General features: G+C 56.0%; 1 protein-coding gene across 2 annotated transcripts; it reads right to left on the bottom strand.

Annotated features, from left to right (window-relative positions):
• Positions 1 to 754: 754 nt before the first annotated feature.
• Positions 755 to 9,125, bottom strand: Pi16 (peptidase inhibitor 16). 2 transcript variants are annotated; one of them, XM_028885029.2, is made up of 7 exons: positions 8,641 to 9,125; positions 5,651 to 5,872; positions 3,326 to 3,435; positions 2,977 to 3,065; positions 1,812 to 2,489; positions 1,491 to 1,622; positions 755 to 1,149 (listed from the first exon to the last, which is right to left on the bottom strand). In XM_028885029.2, the coding sequence occupies exons 1-6, from the start codon at positions 8,803 to 8,805 to the stop codon at positions 1,510 to 1,512; spliced, it is 1,377 nt and encodes a 458-aa protein (XP_028740862.1). In that variant the 5' UTR covers positions 8,806 to 9,125; the 3' UTR covers positions 755 to 1,149; positions 1,491 to 1,509. The 2 variants fall into 2 exon arrangements, with proteins under 2 accessions (XP_028740862.1, XP_037055707.1); XM_037199812.1 differs by having other exon boundaries at positions 755 to 1,151; positions 1,497 to 1,622; positions 8,641 to 9,124.
• Between the last annotated feature and the right edge of the window lie 7,864 nt (positions 9,126 to 16,989).

Genomic DNA, 16,989 nt, shown 5'->3' with positions numbered 1-16,989 from the left:
GTTGGCTCGGTGGGTAAAACAAAAACAAAAAAAGCAAAAAGAACAAAAACAAGCAGAAAGAACAAAAAAACACAAAATCTCAAAAACAAAAAAAAAGCAGAAAGAAAAGCCACCCAAATAAAGATGTTGGAGTGGGATACATGTGTGCCGGGCACTTACGGAGGTTGGAGGAGGGACCTGCAGGAGTCAATTTTCTCTTCTACCGTGTGGGTCCAGGGATTTGAACTCAGGCCCCTTTACCCATGAGCCATCTCACTGGCCCCCAGGTGTATAGTTTAAATGGGTGACCTCCGTATCTTAGTGTATTGAGAGGAACAGCCTTGATAGGTCAGCACCAGCCAGGACCTCCCTAGCCCAGGTCACCGCCTCTCGTTTGTTGCCTTTTGCCCTTGTTCTCCTGGCCCACAGCACTTCTGGACCACTCTACTCTGATCCCCAGAGAGCTTTCTAGGCCCTGGGACCCTGTCTCGGGGCTGCTCCAAACACCTGGCCATTTTGAAACCTGTGGCCATCATACCCTTGTGGAAATGTCCCGAAGCCACCTACCTACCTAAGCTCCACTGACAACTTCTGAGGTTGGGAGAGGCAGCCAGGAACCCCGGGCCTTTCCTCTGTTCTTTCTCTCTCCTGCCGGGGGGCGCGTGTCCTTGGATGGAGTGGAAGTTACCGGGAGGAAAGGGGTGGCCCAGAGTGTAGGGAGAGATGCACAGGGGGCAGAAGCAGATGTCCCACAGCACTCCACCTCATGCGAGCAGAGACTTAGACAGGCTTTATTCAGGAGTCAAGGCCACCTCGGTTACCGGCTCCCTGTCTCCCCACCCACAGAACCCCACTTGGGTGGGGCTTGTTCTTCAGCTGCCCCTCATGGCCTGACATCCAAGGCACATGGGCACTCGGAGATGGGGAGCCCCAGAGTCTGCAGGCAGACGGCACCCCCCACCTCCACCCTGTGGGGCAGGCAGGTATCCTCGGAATCATGCCGTCCGCGGGACGCTGTTGTAAGGGGCAGGAAGGGCCCTGGTGTGCAGTTTCTGGTGAGCTGGACCCCACAGCTCTTCCCTTCCAGAGGGCCGTTAGCCAGGCAGAATCTTGTTTGAGGGCTGGGGACAGGGTGGAGGACACAGCAGTTAGGCAGCTGACCTCTTCTCCCTGGGAAGGAGTGGGCACCTCTGTAGATACGCCTGGACTCAGAACGCTCCAGAAAGAAGACGTTCCCGAGGAGGCTACGATCCGCTGTCCTTAGGAAACCAGGCATGCACACGCGCACGCACGCACACACGTGTGGTCACTAGAACACTGCTGAAGGCAGCGTCCCCCCCACCCCCACCCCCGTGGAGAAGCACTCCTGGGGGTACTGGGCTGGCACTGCTCAGTAGAGAGGGAAACGGGGGGGGGTGCGTACAGAGAGCAGGACCTGCTCCAGAAGCTCTGGCTTCTAACTTGGAGACAGAATCCAGAATGGGCAGGAGGCCAGTCTCCCCAGGCCTTGCCTCAATTTGAGGGTCCCCTTCAGAATATTCCAGCCAGGAGCAAGGAAGGCAGCAGCAGTCCCAGGAGAGGGCCCCACACATGACCAGAACTGTGCTTCAAACCCAAGCCGGCCTTTTCAGGGTCCTCTGCACCTGCGGAAAGGAAGGGGCCGTGGCTCAGCTTGAGAACAGCCTGACTCTCCACCCACTCCATGCAAGGTGCAGGCAGCAGGCAGGGAGGAAGCCTCTTCCAGATCATGCACGCTTTACCCTGCCCCAACCACCGGTGCCGGCCCAGGATACCTGCATTCTGGAGCCAGGAATAGGGGCTGCAGGCCTTACCTGTCCGGGGTGACTGTAGGGCCAGGGTGCGTCCGCCTGTGGCATTAGCCGCCGAGGCAGAGGCACTGGGGACATGGGAGGCAGGGTGGCCCGAGTGGTCCAGTGAGGCCTGCGGCCCATCATGCTCCTGGGCTTGACCCAACACCTCACTGGAAACAGGCAACTCGGCCTCCGCCTCAGGCACCTCGGCCTCCACCTCAGCCTCCACCTGGGCCTGGGGTAGGGTCTCTCCTGTCTGTGTCAGGGACATCGTGGGGTACAGAGATTTCTCTGGGCTCACGGAGGTTGCGCTCGACTTGCTGGCTTCTTTGTCCGTAGACTCGGGGTCAGGGATATGTGTGGATGTGGGGAAAGTAACGGGCCCCTCATCCAGTGAGGGCTGGGTGTGCGTGGTGGAAACCGAGGGGACCTCCGCCAGGAAAGACTCAGCCTCTGTTGCCATGGAGGAGGGGCCTTCCGTTGCTAAGGAAGATGGGGCCTTTGTTTCTAACGCAGGTGAGGACTCGGTTGCCAGGGAGTCCGAGACCTCTGTTACCGAGGTGAAATGTAGAGTCTCAGAGGTTGCTAGGGACGGAGTACCGGATTCCCTGGAGCTTGGGGCTTCAGTTGCCCGGGTGGAAGGGACCTCGGTCACCGGTGGAGGCGAATCCTGCTCCTCTTCCGGGTTTCTTGTGGGCTCTGTTTGGCAAGGCTAAGCATTAGTGCTGCAGACGGGACCCCACCCGGCCGCGCAATGTCCCACCGGGACGCGCAGGCCACACTTTTCTGCAGCGGGTGTGCCCCTCCGGTAATGGAACTTCTGGACATTGACCCAACTCCTCCACCCTTCTCCAAGCCTAAGGACTGCATGATAGCCCCGCCTATTCGATCACAGACCCCGCCCACCAGCCCAAACCTTCCCGCTCAGCCACGCCCCCTCGCACGGCATCCTGGGCCAACCGGTCTCAACCCTCTGTAGGGATGGAAGGACGCAATCTGTCACTTGGGGTAACGAGGTGCCAAGGCGGCGGGCGGTGCAGGGAGGGCAGAAAGTGGCAGAGGGTCCCCACCGTCGCGCCCCGTAGCCCCATCTCCTACTTCTCAAGGTGGGAGTCCTGAGACTCTAGGTCCCCCCAGGCAGGGTCACATTCTCCCAACCTCTTCTCAGCTCTGGCCTGCCACTCACCACAGAGAGAGTTCTCGCAGCTGTAGTCAGGGGGGCACTGGGAGCAAGGAGTCCCCTCCTGGTAGGGCTTGCGCCCCTTCACGTTCCCCCTGAAGAGAAGGCGTTGCTGCAGGGGAAGGTCCGCACCTTCCTACCCATCCCCACGGTCCCTCCCCAGAGGCACAGCCGGTCCATCCCCAGGAGCCCACGAGGCTGCTATCTCCCACTGGGGACCACGGGCTCCCTGGCCTCGCTGGCTAACCAAATTAGACCTCCCGTCGGGCCACATGTTGCCAGAAGGGTCAATGCCGACATTACCAGCCTGCAGCTTCCTTGTCCTCTCCCAAGCCTCTGGCCTCTCAGCACTTACGGGGGTTCATAGTTGCACACCAGCAAATGAATGTTTCCTTCCTCCACTCCCTGGAGCGTCTCACAGAAGTGGGAACCACAGCCGATCCTCTCCGTCTTGCTCCAGATTACCTAAAGCAGGGCCAACCCAGCGGCTCAGCTCTGGGCTGGGTACACGGTCCCTTCCCCGTGTAGCTCTGCACCAGCTCTCTGTGGGTGGCCTTGGCCTTCCAAGTCCCTGAACCTGTGTGTTTCAGGCCAAAGCTGCTCAGGGGTTAGAGGCAGGAGAGGTAGCATTGTCTACCCTCTCCTGACAAACGGAAGTCACCAGGCCTCTGATACACCCTGCCCACTTTCCCGTGGCCTCTTTCTAGAGGTGTTTTGTTTTTTGAGGCAGGGTCTCTCTGTGTAGCCCTGGCTGTCCAAGAACTTGCTTTATAGACCAGACTAGCTTCGAACTCACAGAGATCCACCTGCCTCTGCCTGGGAGTGCTGGGATCAAAGGGCTCTGTCCTTTTAAATAAGGGGTGTATACAAACCAGTGAAATCCCACCGGAAACTTTTCCCATCTATCACCTTAGCTGGGGCCCCTCCCACCCACCCCACCCATTTGCCCCACCTCTTAGAGAATAGTGGGGCTGCTAGATTAATTTCTTCTTACATACAAAAAGGAAACAGTGTTACTCCCAGCACTGGAGGCCGAGGCAAGCAGATCTCTGTGGGAGTTCCAGGCCAGCCAAGGCTACCTAGTGGGACCCTGTCTTAACAAGAAAACAAAAATGTGTGTCCTGCCACTGGGGTGAGAACACCATGCTTTCCTCAATTCCTAGGCTCAGGTTGTGTGTGTGTGTGTGTGTGTGTGTGTGTGTGTGTGTGTGTGTGTGGTGAGGGGGGCAGGTCCTGCTTGCATTAGCTGTGGTTCCTCAGGTTCCTGTCTGAGCAGGTGTGTCTCTGGGCAGAGATGGCTCCTGGCTTAGGGTAGAGCCAGAGAGAGCTTGGTCAGTCTGGCAGGCCTGTGTTGGGTGAGGGTGAGGCGCAGATGTCTCAGTCGGGAAGGTGCCGGGACCTCACAACTTCCCGACTTGGGTGGGTGCTTCTGAGTATTTCCTTAAGATTAGGGCTAAAAATATCAGCTCAAAAGGGCACTGAAAACGGGAGGGAGGGATGTGGGTGGGATTGTTTTTTATTCTTTGGTTTCTGGTGTAATCATTTGTACAATAAGCATTGGGAAGAGAAAACAATTCCTTTAATACTAATGCTGAGCCTTGGTGGAGACTGCCTTTACCCACTGAGCCACCCACCCCCCCACTTACAGAGGTTTTTTTCTAAAGCAAAAATTAAACAAGTTTGTCTATTCGCTTTATCAGTTTGGCAGATTAGAAACCACAAATAAGGCATGAAAAATGCCAAGGGTGCAGCATTAATCCCAGCACCCGAGAGGCAGAGGCAGGCAGATCTCTGTGAGTTCGAGGCCAGCCTGGTCTACAAAGTGAGATCCAGGACAGCCAAGGTTACACTGAAAAACCCTGTTTCGAAAAACAAAACAAAGAAAAAGAGAAAAATGCTAAGAACAACAGTGTCAGGAAAGGGGTCAGTGGGGGGGGGGCATCTGTGGCTGCTGCAAATGCTTTGGGCCACTCGGGGTCCACTGTCACCCAGGACAGTCATCGCATTCAGGAAACCCACGCTGTGACACCAGGCTGAAACGGGGTGACCTAGGTTTTCAAAAGATGTGCCTTTTTGAAGAGATGAGGACGGTGTTTGAGTGGCCTCTGACTGCGCGCTGTGTCCTGTGTCGGTCTTTAGGGAGGCTCTAAGGAGAGGACCATTCTAAAGCCGGGCTACTCTAGCTGGAGCCAAAAAAAAAACCAAGAACCACCCCTCCTGGCCCTGCACGAGGCTCCACCCAAACCTGGCGATCCTGCCCGCCCCGCCCCTCCCCGCTCGCCCCGCCCCTGGACCAGGTGGCTCCCCCCCAACACTAAGAGGCCCCAGCCCGTCCTGCCCAACGTGCACGTGGCTCCACTCGTCACCTCGAGGACCAGACGAGACGCACGCACGTGGCACATCACGTCCCTTGAAGCCCTCCCCCTGCTTCGCGAGGTCCAGATCCTATCCACCCATGTGGCCCCACCCCACACCTGCAGGCTCCGCCCATCGTGCTGCTGCTGGTGGCGATCCCCAACACCAAGAGACGCCCCCCCCCCCCGTCACGTGGCTCATCCAACCAGCCGAGGCCTGCCCAACACCTGGAGGCCTGAGCCCTCACGCCACGCCAGGAGCCCCCACCCCCCGCCCACGCCTGAGCTCACCGCCCCGCCCCCGCGCTCGGGCTTGGCCCTGTCACCTGAGTGTAGTGGCCGCACATCTGGCCGGGATCGCAGGTGGCGGTGCTGAAGTTGTAGTGTTCCCGCTCCTCATACCAGTTCCCGACGGCCAGCGGCACGTCCATGCCCTGGTCGGTGATGGCGAACAGGTTCTCTCCGCGCCGGCCCCGCTCCTTGTTGTGCCCCCACACGCACTTCTGCGCATAGGCCTTGGCGAAGGCGGCTAGGTCGTCGTCCCACCTCTGCAGGGCAGCAAGCGGGGCAGGAGAGGGAGGTGAGGGTGCTTAGAGGAGGCTGGGGGTGTCCTGGAACCTCAGGAGGCCAGAGACTGGCTGGCCTCCCCACCCCTTAGCAAGGTGACTCCCGGCTTTTCTCAGGAATCTGTTCCCCGTGGGTTTCGGTGGGGTCTGGAGAGTGCCACCTCGGGCCCTGGGGCACCTCTCTTACCCCTCACAGGGGTGGCGGGGTGGCGGAGGACTGATGATGATTTGACTTTGAGTGTTGTGTGCAGCTGGGGTGGGGGGTGGAGATGCTCCGAAGATGTCCAGAGAGATGACGGAGGACTGGTGGTTTTTTTCTGGTCCATGCAGCTAACACAGGGCACCACCACCCACGGCCAAGGCTCTCCCTAGCAGTCCCTCGTCTTAAGTGCTCAAGTCCCTTCATCGGGTCCCTCCTCCCCAGGAAACTCTCTGTGTGGCACGCTGAAGGTCCCTCACTTCCAGTCATCAGAGCCCTGGCTAAGCCAAGGCAGTCAGACCCGGTCCATGATCTCCAGGAGATCGCAGGTGAGATGCTGGGAAAGGGTTTTGCTTAGAGCGCCTCTGGGGTTCTGTCCCTGGCTGGGAGAGGATGCAGGAGCGTGGGAGGAGGCATCTGACCCCAAGGACTAAGGAGGGAGGCCTGGATCCCATTAAATTCTGTCCTTGGCCTTTCCTGGAAATGGATGCCTGCTGTGGCTCTTGTTCAGCCCTCTTGGGGGGAGAGGGGGGGCTCCAGCTTCCAGAGCCGGACAGCCAAAAAAGAGTTTGGGTGACCATGATCACCTCCCAACCACTCAGTGCTCTGGGAAACAGCGGCCTGGAGCCCTCACGGGAGCCTGAGCTGGGGTTGGCACCACTGCTGTACCTCAGGGAGTCCTTTTCTCTCTCTGGTCACTCTTTCAAATTAAGTATCTATGTACTATTAGGTGTGTGTGTGTGTGTGTGTGTGTGTGTGTGTGTGTGTGCTGGCGCACGCCTCACTGACCGCTGGAAGGTCAGAGGACAGCTTTCGGGTTCTCACAGTCTCTAGGGAGGAACCTTAGGTCTTCAGGTTCGCTCCGGCAAGCGCTGTCACCCGGTGAACACCTGGCCATTCCTGCTGTGGCCATTTTTGTTTCAAATCACAGGTTTGGGTAGTCCGCTGGACTCGGGCAGTAGTGGGCAGTGGAGGTAGAAACTGGGATCATGGGTCTGGGGGGGGGGCTGCAGGGCTCCAGGGTAGACAGGCCCTTTCTAGGGCAGCAGTAGCAATGATCTCCCCCTGTCACAGTCTGGGTATTATGGGTACTTCAGCCATGTCAGTTTTTGATGATTGAGAGACAAGCTCAGAGCCGCCCCAGCTCTAGCCCGCAGACTGGGTCCGTGCCACGCCTCAAGTCCCATGGGGACGCCACTGTAGGCTTCTCAGCCTGTGGCATTGCAAGAACCACGGTCCTCTCCCCCTGGAAGCGGGTCCATCCACCCGTCATTCAGCAGTCCTGGGCACTGGGCCAGGCCAGAGCAACAACAGCAAGAATCATGAAGTTCACGTGGTTGTAAGTCACTTGGAGCACGTGACCACTGTGGCCAGTGGCACAGGCAACTGAGGGGGGCATGGGAGGGCCGTGTAGCCAGGCTGAGGGTGGAGAAAGAGATGGGGCTAAAATGACAAGGTGCCAGCCAGGTGGGGGGCACCCTGGGCAACATGCACACTGGACAGCAGGGTGTGCAGTGTCTACAGAGAGGAAGTGGTCAGGCCGGATCTCAGCACTGATAACCAGTATCCCAGCTTTGGATTTGTCTGCAGCTCCTGGTTGCCAAGGACAACGGGGTTGAGAATGGTTCTCACAGCCATCCTGTCAGGAAAAGGCTCCCCTCCGAGTCACCCAGCCACAGGGCACAAGCTGAGGCTATCACCTAAATGTTGGGCCCCCGACTTTGCTGCTGCATTTCCCAGGTGACTTGGCTCTTAGCTCGGGGGTTCCAGAGGGTGTCTGGGGGTGGGGGTGGGGGGACTGGACCAGTCAGACCTCTTGGAGGACAGAAAGGAAGGGACTCCCACTTTATCAACTGACGCCAGAGCAGGCATCCTGTCCCAACCCTGTCCTCTGATAACTTCCCTTCTGCCAGATTGGCCACCACCACCCTGCCTCTGGCTCCTGCTGTCTGTGCATGTTCCTCGCTGTCGTATAGACAGTTTGTGTTTCTGTTATATGGATACCTTAGATTTCACTGCATGTGGTACTGCATGCGGGAGATTCAGCCCACGCACGCACGTGGATGTGCTTACGACCTCGTTGTGTGAATGAGAAACTAAGAGTCCACATGGTTACAGAACGTGCTCTACACCCCGTGTCTCCCTGCTGGAGACGGCACCTGAGCTGTGGGCCCTGGAGTCTGTTCTCCCTCGTCAGCGCTTTCCGGGCTCGCCCTGCCTCTCTCCCTCTCCTCCTCGGGGATTTTCAGAGCATCCACAAAGAGTGCTTCCCCCTCCAGGTCATCACATCTTGGTAAGATTGAGGAGGAGGCCCCTGGTGTGGGGAGCCAGGGCTTAAGCCTGATCACAAGTCCCTCGACCTCAGCTTCCTCATCTACATGATGGGCTGCTCCTGAGGACCAGTGTTACACAGCATAAGGGACTCGGTCACAGACCAGAGGAAGGGGTCTGAGAGAGCATCCCCACCAGGAGTGGGGTGAGGAAAAGGGTTGTGGCAGGCCATGCCCAGCGCCCCTTCAACCCCAGGAGGTGGGCACCCGGCTACACTCACCATCTGCAGCATGTCTGACGCTGGAGGGGACACCTGGGCACGGTAGAAGTTGTGAAGCTCCACCATGGTTTGCTTCTCCCCCTCCGTGAGGGCTGAGGTGGGGCCCGGGGCAGTCAGCAGCAGCAATGGGAACAGGGTCGCCCAGAGGCCGCAGGAGCTGTGCATGGTGGCCAGCTCCCTCCGTCTCTCCCGATCAGGGGTCCGCGGGCGGCTGGACTTAAAAGTCCCTTCCCAGACAAGCACCACCCTGGCTGGGGTGGGGCGCCGGGGGCTGTGTCTGGAGGCCCAGCCGGCTCACACAATGTCTCCAGGAGGGCTGGGTGCCTTGGGTCTGGACCAGAGTCGAGTCCACTCCCCTGGAGCCCTTGGCAACAGCCTCCTTGCTCTCGGTAACGGGGGCTCAGGCCAGGGGCTGTGAGCTCCGTGGTCCCTACCGAGGTGTGGACAGAGCCTCAGGGGACAGTGCCAGAAACAGCTGCAGAGCTGTGGCCGTGGCACCCAGCTCCTACCCACTAGATGCTGAGGACAGACAGGACAAGGAAGGAGCCTTATCGACCTGCCCCCCCCTTCCCCAGGATTGGGTAAGACGAGGAGGCTGCCAGTGCCATTGAGAGAGCAAGGGAGGATAAGATGATGTGTCCAGCTGCCTGGGTCCCCGGGTCCTGCCCACTGTGATGTTTGTGATAGGATAGAGTCATGGCAGCAACATTCAGTGCCCATCTTGCAGGTCCTCTGTAGGAGCGGCAGGCATGCTGACCCACTGACCCTTCTCTCCAGCCCCCGTACAGCCTTTTAAATAAGACAAGGAATAGCCACGCGAACAAGAAAGAAGCTGGGGTGGGGTGGGGTGGGGTGGGGGGTGTTCGGAGGCCTCTCCTCCTCAGATGAACTTTTCATCATGTAGCCCAGGTTAGCCGCTCTCTAATTGCTACCCTTCTGCACTTGCAGGTGTCCCCTCTCCATTTTTAAAAAGATGTTCTCTAGCCGGGCGGTGGTGGCGCACGCCTTTAATCCCAGCACTCGGGAGGCAGAGGCAGGCGGATCTCTGTGAGTTCGGGGCCAGCCTGGGCTACCAAGTGAGTTCCAGGAAAAGGCACAGAGTTACACAGAGAAACCCTGTCTCGAAAAACTAATAATAATAATAATAATAATAAATAATAATAATAATAATAAAAGGATGTTCTCTGAGGACACGACATGTGGAGTTGAAGTTCCTGGCCAGTGCAGATTTGTGAACACTCGAGGGTGACAGCTTAAGAGGGGACAGACGGCCCACAGGGCCTTGCGCTCTGCTGTGTGGCAATGCTCCTGCCTCAGCCACCTCCGTGGAGCTAGATCCTCGTGTGCACTTTCATCACTGTGCTGCTCCAGACCCCGCCAGCACTTCCGGCAGCCCACTGCAGACTTAGGGGTGGCAATGCCTACCTGTTTAGAGCCCACGGCCCTTCGGGTTCTTCCTTCCAGAAGCAGTTCTAACACCCTCTCCACGTGGCCGCCTGGAGCCATCGTGGGAGGGGACATCTGGCCCCTGTGGGCCACTGGCCCCTTCTGGAACCCCTGGTGTCCACACCTCAGAATAATCTTCCTGGTGTAACACCTGCTTCCTCTCGGAGAGAAGGAAAGAGCCTTAGGCCTTTCCACCGGGGGATTCCCAAAGCGGGATGGTCACATGTCTGCGCTAAGAGGACACACAGACAAGGGGCGGGTGGAGCTCAGGGTCAGGGCACACGGGCTTGATCCCCAGCACCGCAGACCACCACCACCACACCAGGAAGGCAGAGGAGGAATTTAATCAAATTAAGAGGAAAATAGTTAAAAATTATTTCAAACTAGGAGCACTGCGTTGTGGGCCTGACTCAGTAGGCCCCGGGATTGGGGAGGGAGAGCCTGGACAGGGAGAGGGAGGGATGAAGGAGGCAGGCGAAAGGCTGGGGAGGGAGGTGTGCCTGAGGAATGGAGAGGAGGGCATGGCAGGGGAGGGCATGGCAGGGGAGGGCATGGCAGAGCCTCGGCAGACTGACCCAGCTCCAGCCTGATGTCACTCTCCGGCTGAGCAGGGCCGGCTACCCCTCAGCCCCGAACTCTGTCCACACCTCGTTGGCGGCGGCGGCGGCGGCATCTGACAAGTTGTAGTTATTGTAAGAAGGTGAAAAGAGGGGACGATTTCCAGAGGCCTCGGAGAGCAGAAAAGGCTCTGCTGCCTCCAGGTTTGGTGTCCCGATGGGCTTTGGGGACAGGACCTCATCTCACACCTGGGACCCCAGAGGCCTGCACTCCCCAGGAGAACCTAGCTCTCCAGATAGCCCCAAATCTGTAGAGTCTGCCCCCTCACAGCACCATGCAGACAGAGGAGCCTCTCATCTCCTGCATGCCACCCTCAGACACATCCAGAGCCTTCAGCAGGGGGATGGCGGGCACCCGGGCCAGGCCCCCAGGGACTCCTACATTGCCGGCTTCCTGTCTCACAGGACAGATGGGACAGAATGATAAACCACCTTCTTCGAGAAACACGAGGCTGGGCCTGACGGAGGGAGGGGCACTGTCGGCACAGCAGGGGCGTGGAGTGTGTGACTGGCGGCGGCCAGAGTTAGAGCTACTGACGGCTGGCACTGGGGACCAGGGAAGAGTGTGAAGACAAGGGAGCAGCTGAAGGAAGGGTTAGATGTCCCCAAAGCGACCTTCAAGTCCTTCATTTTCATCTTCACGCCTGTCGTGTGTGTATGTGTGTGTGTGTGTGTGTGTGTGTGTGTGTGTGTGTGTGTGAGAGAGAGAGAGAGAGAGAGAGAGAGAGAGAGAGAGAGAGAGAGAAGGAGGTCATATGTAGCCCAGGGTGACCTTGAACTCACTACGCAACTGAGGATGCCCTCAAACTCCTGATCCTCCTGCCTCCAAGTTCTGGGACTGCAAGTGTGCCCCCCCCCACTCCCAGCTCTTCCTCACAGTACGCCTCACGGACAGCCATCTAAAACTACAGATAAGTAAAAGAATTGATAATAGCAGGGGTGCCATGTGCCACATCCAGACCGGGAGATGGCATCAGAGGCCCCGTGTCCTCTCACGTGGCTCACATGGGACATGCTCCCCTGCCTCCATGAGACCTGTCTGTGGTGGTCCCTTGGCCACTGCACGGTCTCTGTTGCGCTGTTACTAAGCACGACACACCAGGGCAGTATGTACACTGTGATGCCGTCCAGCACCAGTGCCGTCCAGCGGATGTTCTGTATGGTAGAGGTCCCACTCCGTAGCTGTCAAGGCCCAATACACAGGCTACGAGCACATGTATGTGGTCGGGGGTGGGGTTGGGGCTGAGGACTACACTTTCAGCTTAGTTTATTCAGGCTTGTCCAGACAGGATTAGATCCTGACTGCTCTGAGCTGAGAAATGATAATGCGCTCCCTCGATGGACGCATAACACAGCGGCATTGTTGGGAGAAGGGAGCCCACAGGGTGTATCCTAGAAGGCGGCTTCCCCCGAGCTCCTTCCTTTAGGCTCCTTTTGTGGTTCCTGGTTACCGTGGTGTGAGCGGCTCCACTCTGTCCCCTCCTCCATCCTAGGATGCAGAGAACCCCATGTTCTGTGTGAACCACAAGCAAAAAGCTGGCTCCTGTCAGGAGTCAGCTGAGAAGGCCCAGGATGGTCTGTCAACCTGGAGGGCTGTTCCTGGCAGGTGGGGAGAGCCTGTGTACATGGCTCTCCTCCTCCTCCTCCTCCTCCTCCTCCTCCTCCTCCTCCTCCTCCTCCTCCTCCTGAGACAGCCTGGCTGTCCTGGAACTCACTCTGTGATAGACCAGGCTGGCCTTGAACTCACAGAGATGCACCTGCCTCTGCCTCCCGAGTGCTGGGACAAAAGGCCTTTTCTGGGCTTCACTGGAGCCCAGACAGGCATGGTCTTTAAGGGTTCTGTTCTCAGTGTGCTCGACACTGGGTCTGCGCCTCCGGGTGACTTTGTGTCTGCTGTTCTGATTCATTTTCTGCTGTTTGATGGTTTCGTTCTCTGAGAGCATCCTGTTTTCCAGTGTTTAGTTCAATCTCCCAGGTCTCTCAAAAAAATGGAGGAACTCCGTGCGGCAGGACCCTGTCCCTTTCTATAGCATATAGGCCCCAACTGGGCATTTGACGCTGGAGTTGGCACATCAATAGGCTCATACTTGATCACCACCTGTTGGTGAGGTTTGGAAGGCTGTGGAAACTTCAGGAGGAAATGGGCCATGGGGGTGGGGCCTAGGGTTTTATAGCCGGCCCCACTTCCTGATCGCTCTGCTTCCTGACTGAAGATGCAATGTGGTGCTTCCCTACTGTGATGACTCTCTTTCCTTTTTTTTTTTTTTTTTTTTTTTTTTTTGGTTTTTCGAGACAGGGTTTCTCTGTGTAGCTTTGCGCCTCTCCTGGAACTCACTTGGTAGCCCAGGCTGGCCTCGAACTCACAGAGATCCGCCTGCCTCTGCCTCCCGAGTGCTGGGACTAAAGGCGTGCGCCACCACTGCCCGGCCTCTCTTTCCTTCTTAAGCTTCGATTCCGAACAAACCCTTCTGCTCTTCAGGTGCTTGTCAGGCATTCGTTATAGCTAGACCAAAGCCGGACTGGTCCCGGTGCAGAGTTTGGCTCCAGACAAGATACCCCGCTAGCAGGGCCAAGCTGCAGGGCTCCAAGAGTGAGGTCAAAGTAGACGTGGCTGTGGGCCCAGAGTCCAGTCCTGCTCCTCCAGCTTCTTGTGTGGCAAGGGTGCTCACCCGGTAGAATGTAGCCGCTGTCACCCAAGTGGGCAGGAGAGCAGCAGAGGCCCGCCCCCTCAGGATGCCGAAAGCTCAGCCCTGGAAGAAATCCGTCTTTGTTCTTCAAAGCTGGGCCAGCAGGGCAGGGACATTCGGCGCTGGGAGTCCTCAGGGGTTTGAAGGCTCTGCTTGGTACGGGGCCGTGCAGAGACTGAGCATCCCCTGGGTGAGGTCTACAGGGCTCAGGATGATTCAGGTCTACAGGGCAACATTCCCACAGGCTGAGGCCATTGGCCGCTCCTGACTGGCCCAGCTCAGGTCTCAGCTCTGTGCTCCCTGCAGAGAAGGCAGGACACAGGGCTGTGGCTTGGGGTCCAGCTGCCAGCCAGGGCCAGCTCTGCTGTCACTGGTGGCTTAGAGGACAGCTCTGGAGGCTGGAGGACACCTGTCTACAGAGGAGGGCAGAAGCAAGGCCTGCCTGTCCCATCCCCACCCAACGTCACCCTCTCAGCAAGCTGAAGTGAGGTGTGTAGGGAGGCCATTGGTCCCACTTTGAGGGCTGACCGAGCTGGGTCTGACCTGAGGGCCCTAGTTCTTACATTGTTTTATTCTGTCTTGCTTTAAATTTTACTTCTTCTATTATTTAATGTGCATGGGATAGGGCATGTGCATGCCACGGCACGCATGTGCAGGACACGTGCAGGGTTGGATCTCTCCTGCCATGAGTCCCAGGGATGGCATTCGGTAGTCAGGCTTGGTGGCAGCATCCTCACCACTGAGCCATCTCACGGAACCTTTCCCTTGGTTTTGATAATTTCATTTTCTGTATTTTTTTTCCTAGTGGAGGTAAATATAAGGATTTAAAAAAAACGAAGGTGGGGTTGGGGAGGGAACAGGAAACGGTAGGCAGCTAGGAAAATGTTAGTTCCTGTGTCAGGGACAGTGAAGAATGAGGGTCAAGAAAGGGCAGGGATTCTCATTGTTGAGCTGGAGACGCCTTGGCTATCGAAGAGCCAGGATGGTTAGTGGCAAGTCCTACGTGGGCTGTGAACGCGAGTTCTTTTAAAACACGAGGAAGAGTCTGGAGAGATGACTCAGTGGTTAAGAGCACTGGCTGATCTTGCAAGGATCCAAGTTCAATTCCCAGCACCCAAATGGCCGCTCATAACCATCTGTAACTCTAGTTCCAGGTGATCTAATGCCCTCATCTGAATTCTGTAGGCACCAGAAACTCTCGTGGTGCACACACACAGGCAAAGCACTCATTCCCATAAAATAGTAAGTCTATAAATAAATAAAAAAAAAACCTAACTGGTGAGTACTGTGTACTGATTTGTGAAGGTACTCATATTCCACAGAAGCCAGAGGTCCAGCCTGGGCTACCACAGGAGGGGTATGGGGGCTGGGGTATGTCTCATCACACTCTGTGCTTAGCATATTCTAACCTGAGGCCAAAATTAAAAATAAAAATAAGTAAATGAATAAGGAAGGAAGGAAGATGGTGAATAGAAAGTGGGTGGAGAGGAAGAGAGAGAAAGAGAAAAAAGAGATGGGGGGGGGCCGGTGGCTGCAACAACTTCTGACTGGCAGAAGGAAGGACAGACAGCTGGTGACAGGGCACAGGTCTGGCAGGCAGAGAACAGGGCTCCCTGAGCCCTCCGATACAGAAGAATGAGGGCTCAGAGAGGAAGCAGCAGACCAAAGGAAAAGGACACAGTGAGAGACCTCACAGACCTGGAGCAGGGCACCGCAAGAAGTTAACAGACAGAGCTGGAAAAACAGCTTGTTTGGTTTTTTCTGAGACAGGGTTTCTCTGTGTAGCTCTGGCTGGCCTGGAACTCGCTCTGTAGACCAGGCTGGCCTTGAACTCACAGATCCCACCAGCCTCTGTCTCCCAGAATGCTGGAATTAGAGGCGTGTGCCACCACCGCCTGGCAGAGAAAACAATTTAAATAGAAGGCTTGAGATAGTCACGGTAAATGAAAGAAAAAATTTTAAAGGCTAGAGTTATAAATACAGAGAATGAGTGTAGATAGACTCAAAAGCAAAAGTCTTCACACAGGTAAAATAAGGATTCATAGCATGATGGGGTGGTGGTGTCACACTCCTTTAATCCCAGAACTCAACTCGGGAGGCCAGCCTGGTCTACAGTGAGTTCCAGGACAGCCAGGGCTTCACAGGAGAGAGAGAGAGAGAGAGAGAGAGAGAGAGAGAGAGAGAGAGAGAGAGAGAGAGAGAGAGAATTCATTAAACAAACAAAACAAGGCATACAAAGTGGCTTAGCAGTTAACGACAATGACTGCTCTTGCAGAGGCCCCAAGTTTGGCTCCAGGATCCACGTCTGGCAGCTGACAACCATTAGCTCCTGCTCCAGGGATCCAGTGCCTGCCTTCTGGCCTCTGCAGACATCCATGGCACAGTATATACACACAGACACATTAACAGAGTTAAATATATATATTAAATGATGGGTTCCTAAGAGACAGCTCCTAAGAGCACCCACCGGCTGCTCATCCCGAGGGAGGACCCAGGTTTGATTCCCAGCACCCACACAGAGGCTCACAACTGTCTGAACTACAGCCCCAAGGGATCCAACAGCCTGTTTTGGCCTCTGCAGGCACCCGACACTCACATGGTAAGCAGGTATGCATGCAGGCAAAACACTCATACACATAGGAATTAATAATTAAAAAGAAAAGAATGTGTGATTTCCACAAAAATAAGCCATTGTGCTGAGAAGAAAAAAAAAGGCACTTGGTGAGGTATGTCTTGAGCACAGCATCCAGAGGCTCATCAGTGAGATTATTAGGAGACTAAAGAATGTGTCACGCTGGAGGAATGTGCAGTCGTAAAATCGAGCTTAAACGGAGCTGAAAAGGACATGCTAACATTCAAATGTTATCATGGGGTGGGAATCACAACGTCTAATTAAAACAGCCTGAGGGTGTCACTCAGTGGTGGAGCACTTGCCTGGCAGGTATGAGGCCGTGGGTTGACCCCAGCATCACAACCAATCATTCATATATATATAATTCTTTAAGATTATGATGTGTGTGGTGTTTTGTCTGCATGTATGCCTGTGCACAATGACCATGTATATTCCTTGTGCCCATGAGGCAAGGAGGACTTCAGATCCCCTGGAACTGGAGTTACAGTTATGAGACTCCATGTGGGTGCTAGGCGTTGAACTTGGGTCAGCCAGCACCCTTAACCACTGAGTCCTCTCTCCAGCCCTCTTTCTTATTTTTATTTTTATCTTTCCCTTTATTTCTTTTTTTATTTGAGACACTCACATAGTCTAGGCTGGCCGCAGCTGAGGATGATCTTGAACTTCTTCTGGTCCTCCTGTGTCCACCCCGAGTACCGGGTTTACACAGTGCTGGGATTGAATCCAGGTCTTTGTGTAAGCTGGGTGTCTTAGTTAGGATCTCTACTGCTGTGACAAGCACCATGAACAAAAGCTACTTGGGGTGGATAGGATGTATTTCAGCTTACAGTTACACTCCATCATCAAGGGAAGTCAGGGCAGGAACTCAAGGTCGGAACCTGAAGGCAGGAGCTGATGTAGAGGCCATGGAGGGTGCTGCTGACTGGCTTGTTCAGCCTGCTTTCTTATAGCACCTACAGACCAGGGG

This window comes from Peromyscus leucopus, chromosome 16_21, assembly GCF_004664715.2.
Source record: "Peromyscus leucopus breed LL Stock chromosome 16_21, UCI_PerLeu_2.1, whole genome shotgun sequence".
Lineage (NCBI taxonomy): Eukaryota > Metazoa > Chordata > Mammalia > Rodentia > Cricetidae > Peromyscus > Peromyscus leucopus.
This window is presented reverse-complemented; position numbering and strand designations above follow the sequence as displayed.

Excerpts from the sequence above, each read along its gene's own strand:
- Pi16 (XM_028885029.2), bottom strand. The coding sequence starts at position 8,805 with ATGCACAGCTCCTGCGGCCTCTGGGCGACCCTGTTCCCATTGCTGCTG. Across the intron at positions 2,490-2,976 it reads CTGCGAGAACTCTCTCTGTG|AGCCCACAAGAAACCCGGAA; the intron begins GTGAGTGGCAGG and ends CTTGCCAAACAG. Across the intron at positions 1,623-1,811 it reads CCTACAGTCACCCCGGACAG|GTGCAGAGGACCCTGAAAAG; the intron begins GTAAGGCCTGCA and ends TCCTTTCCGCAG.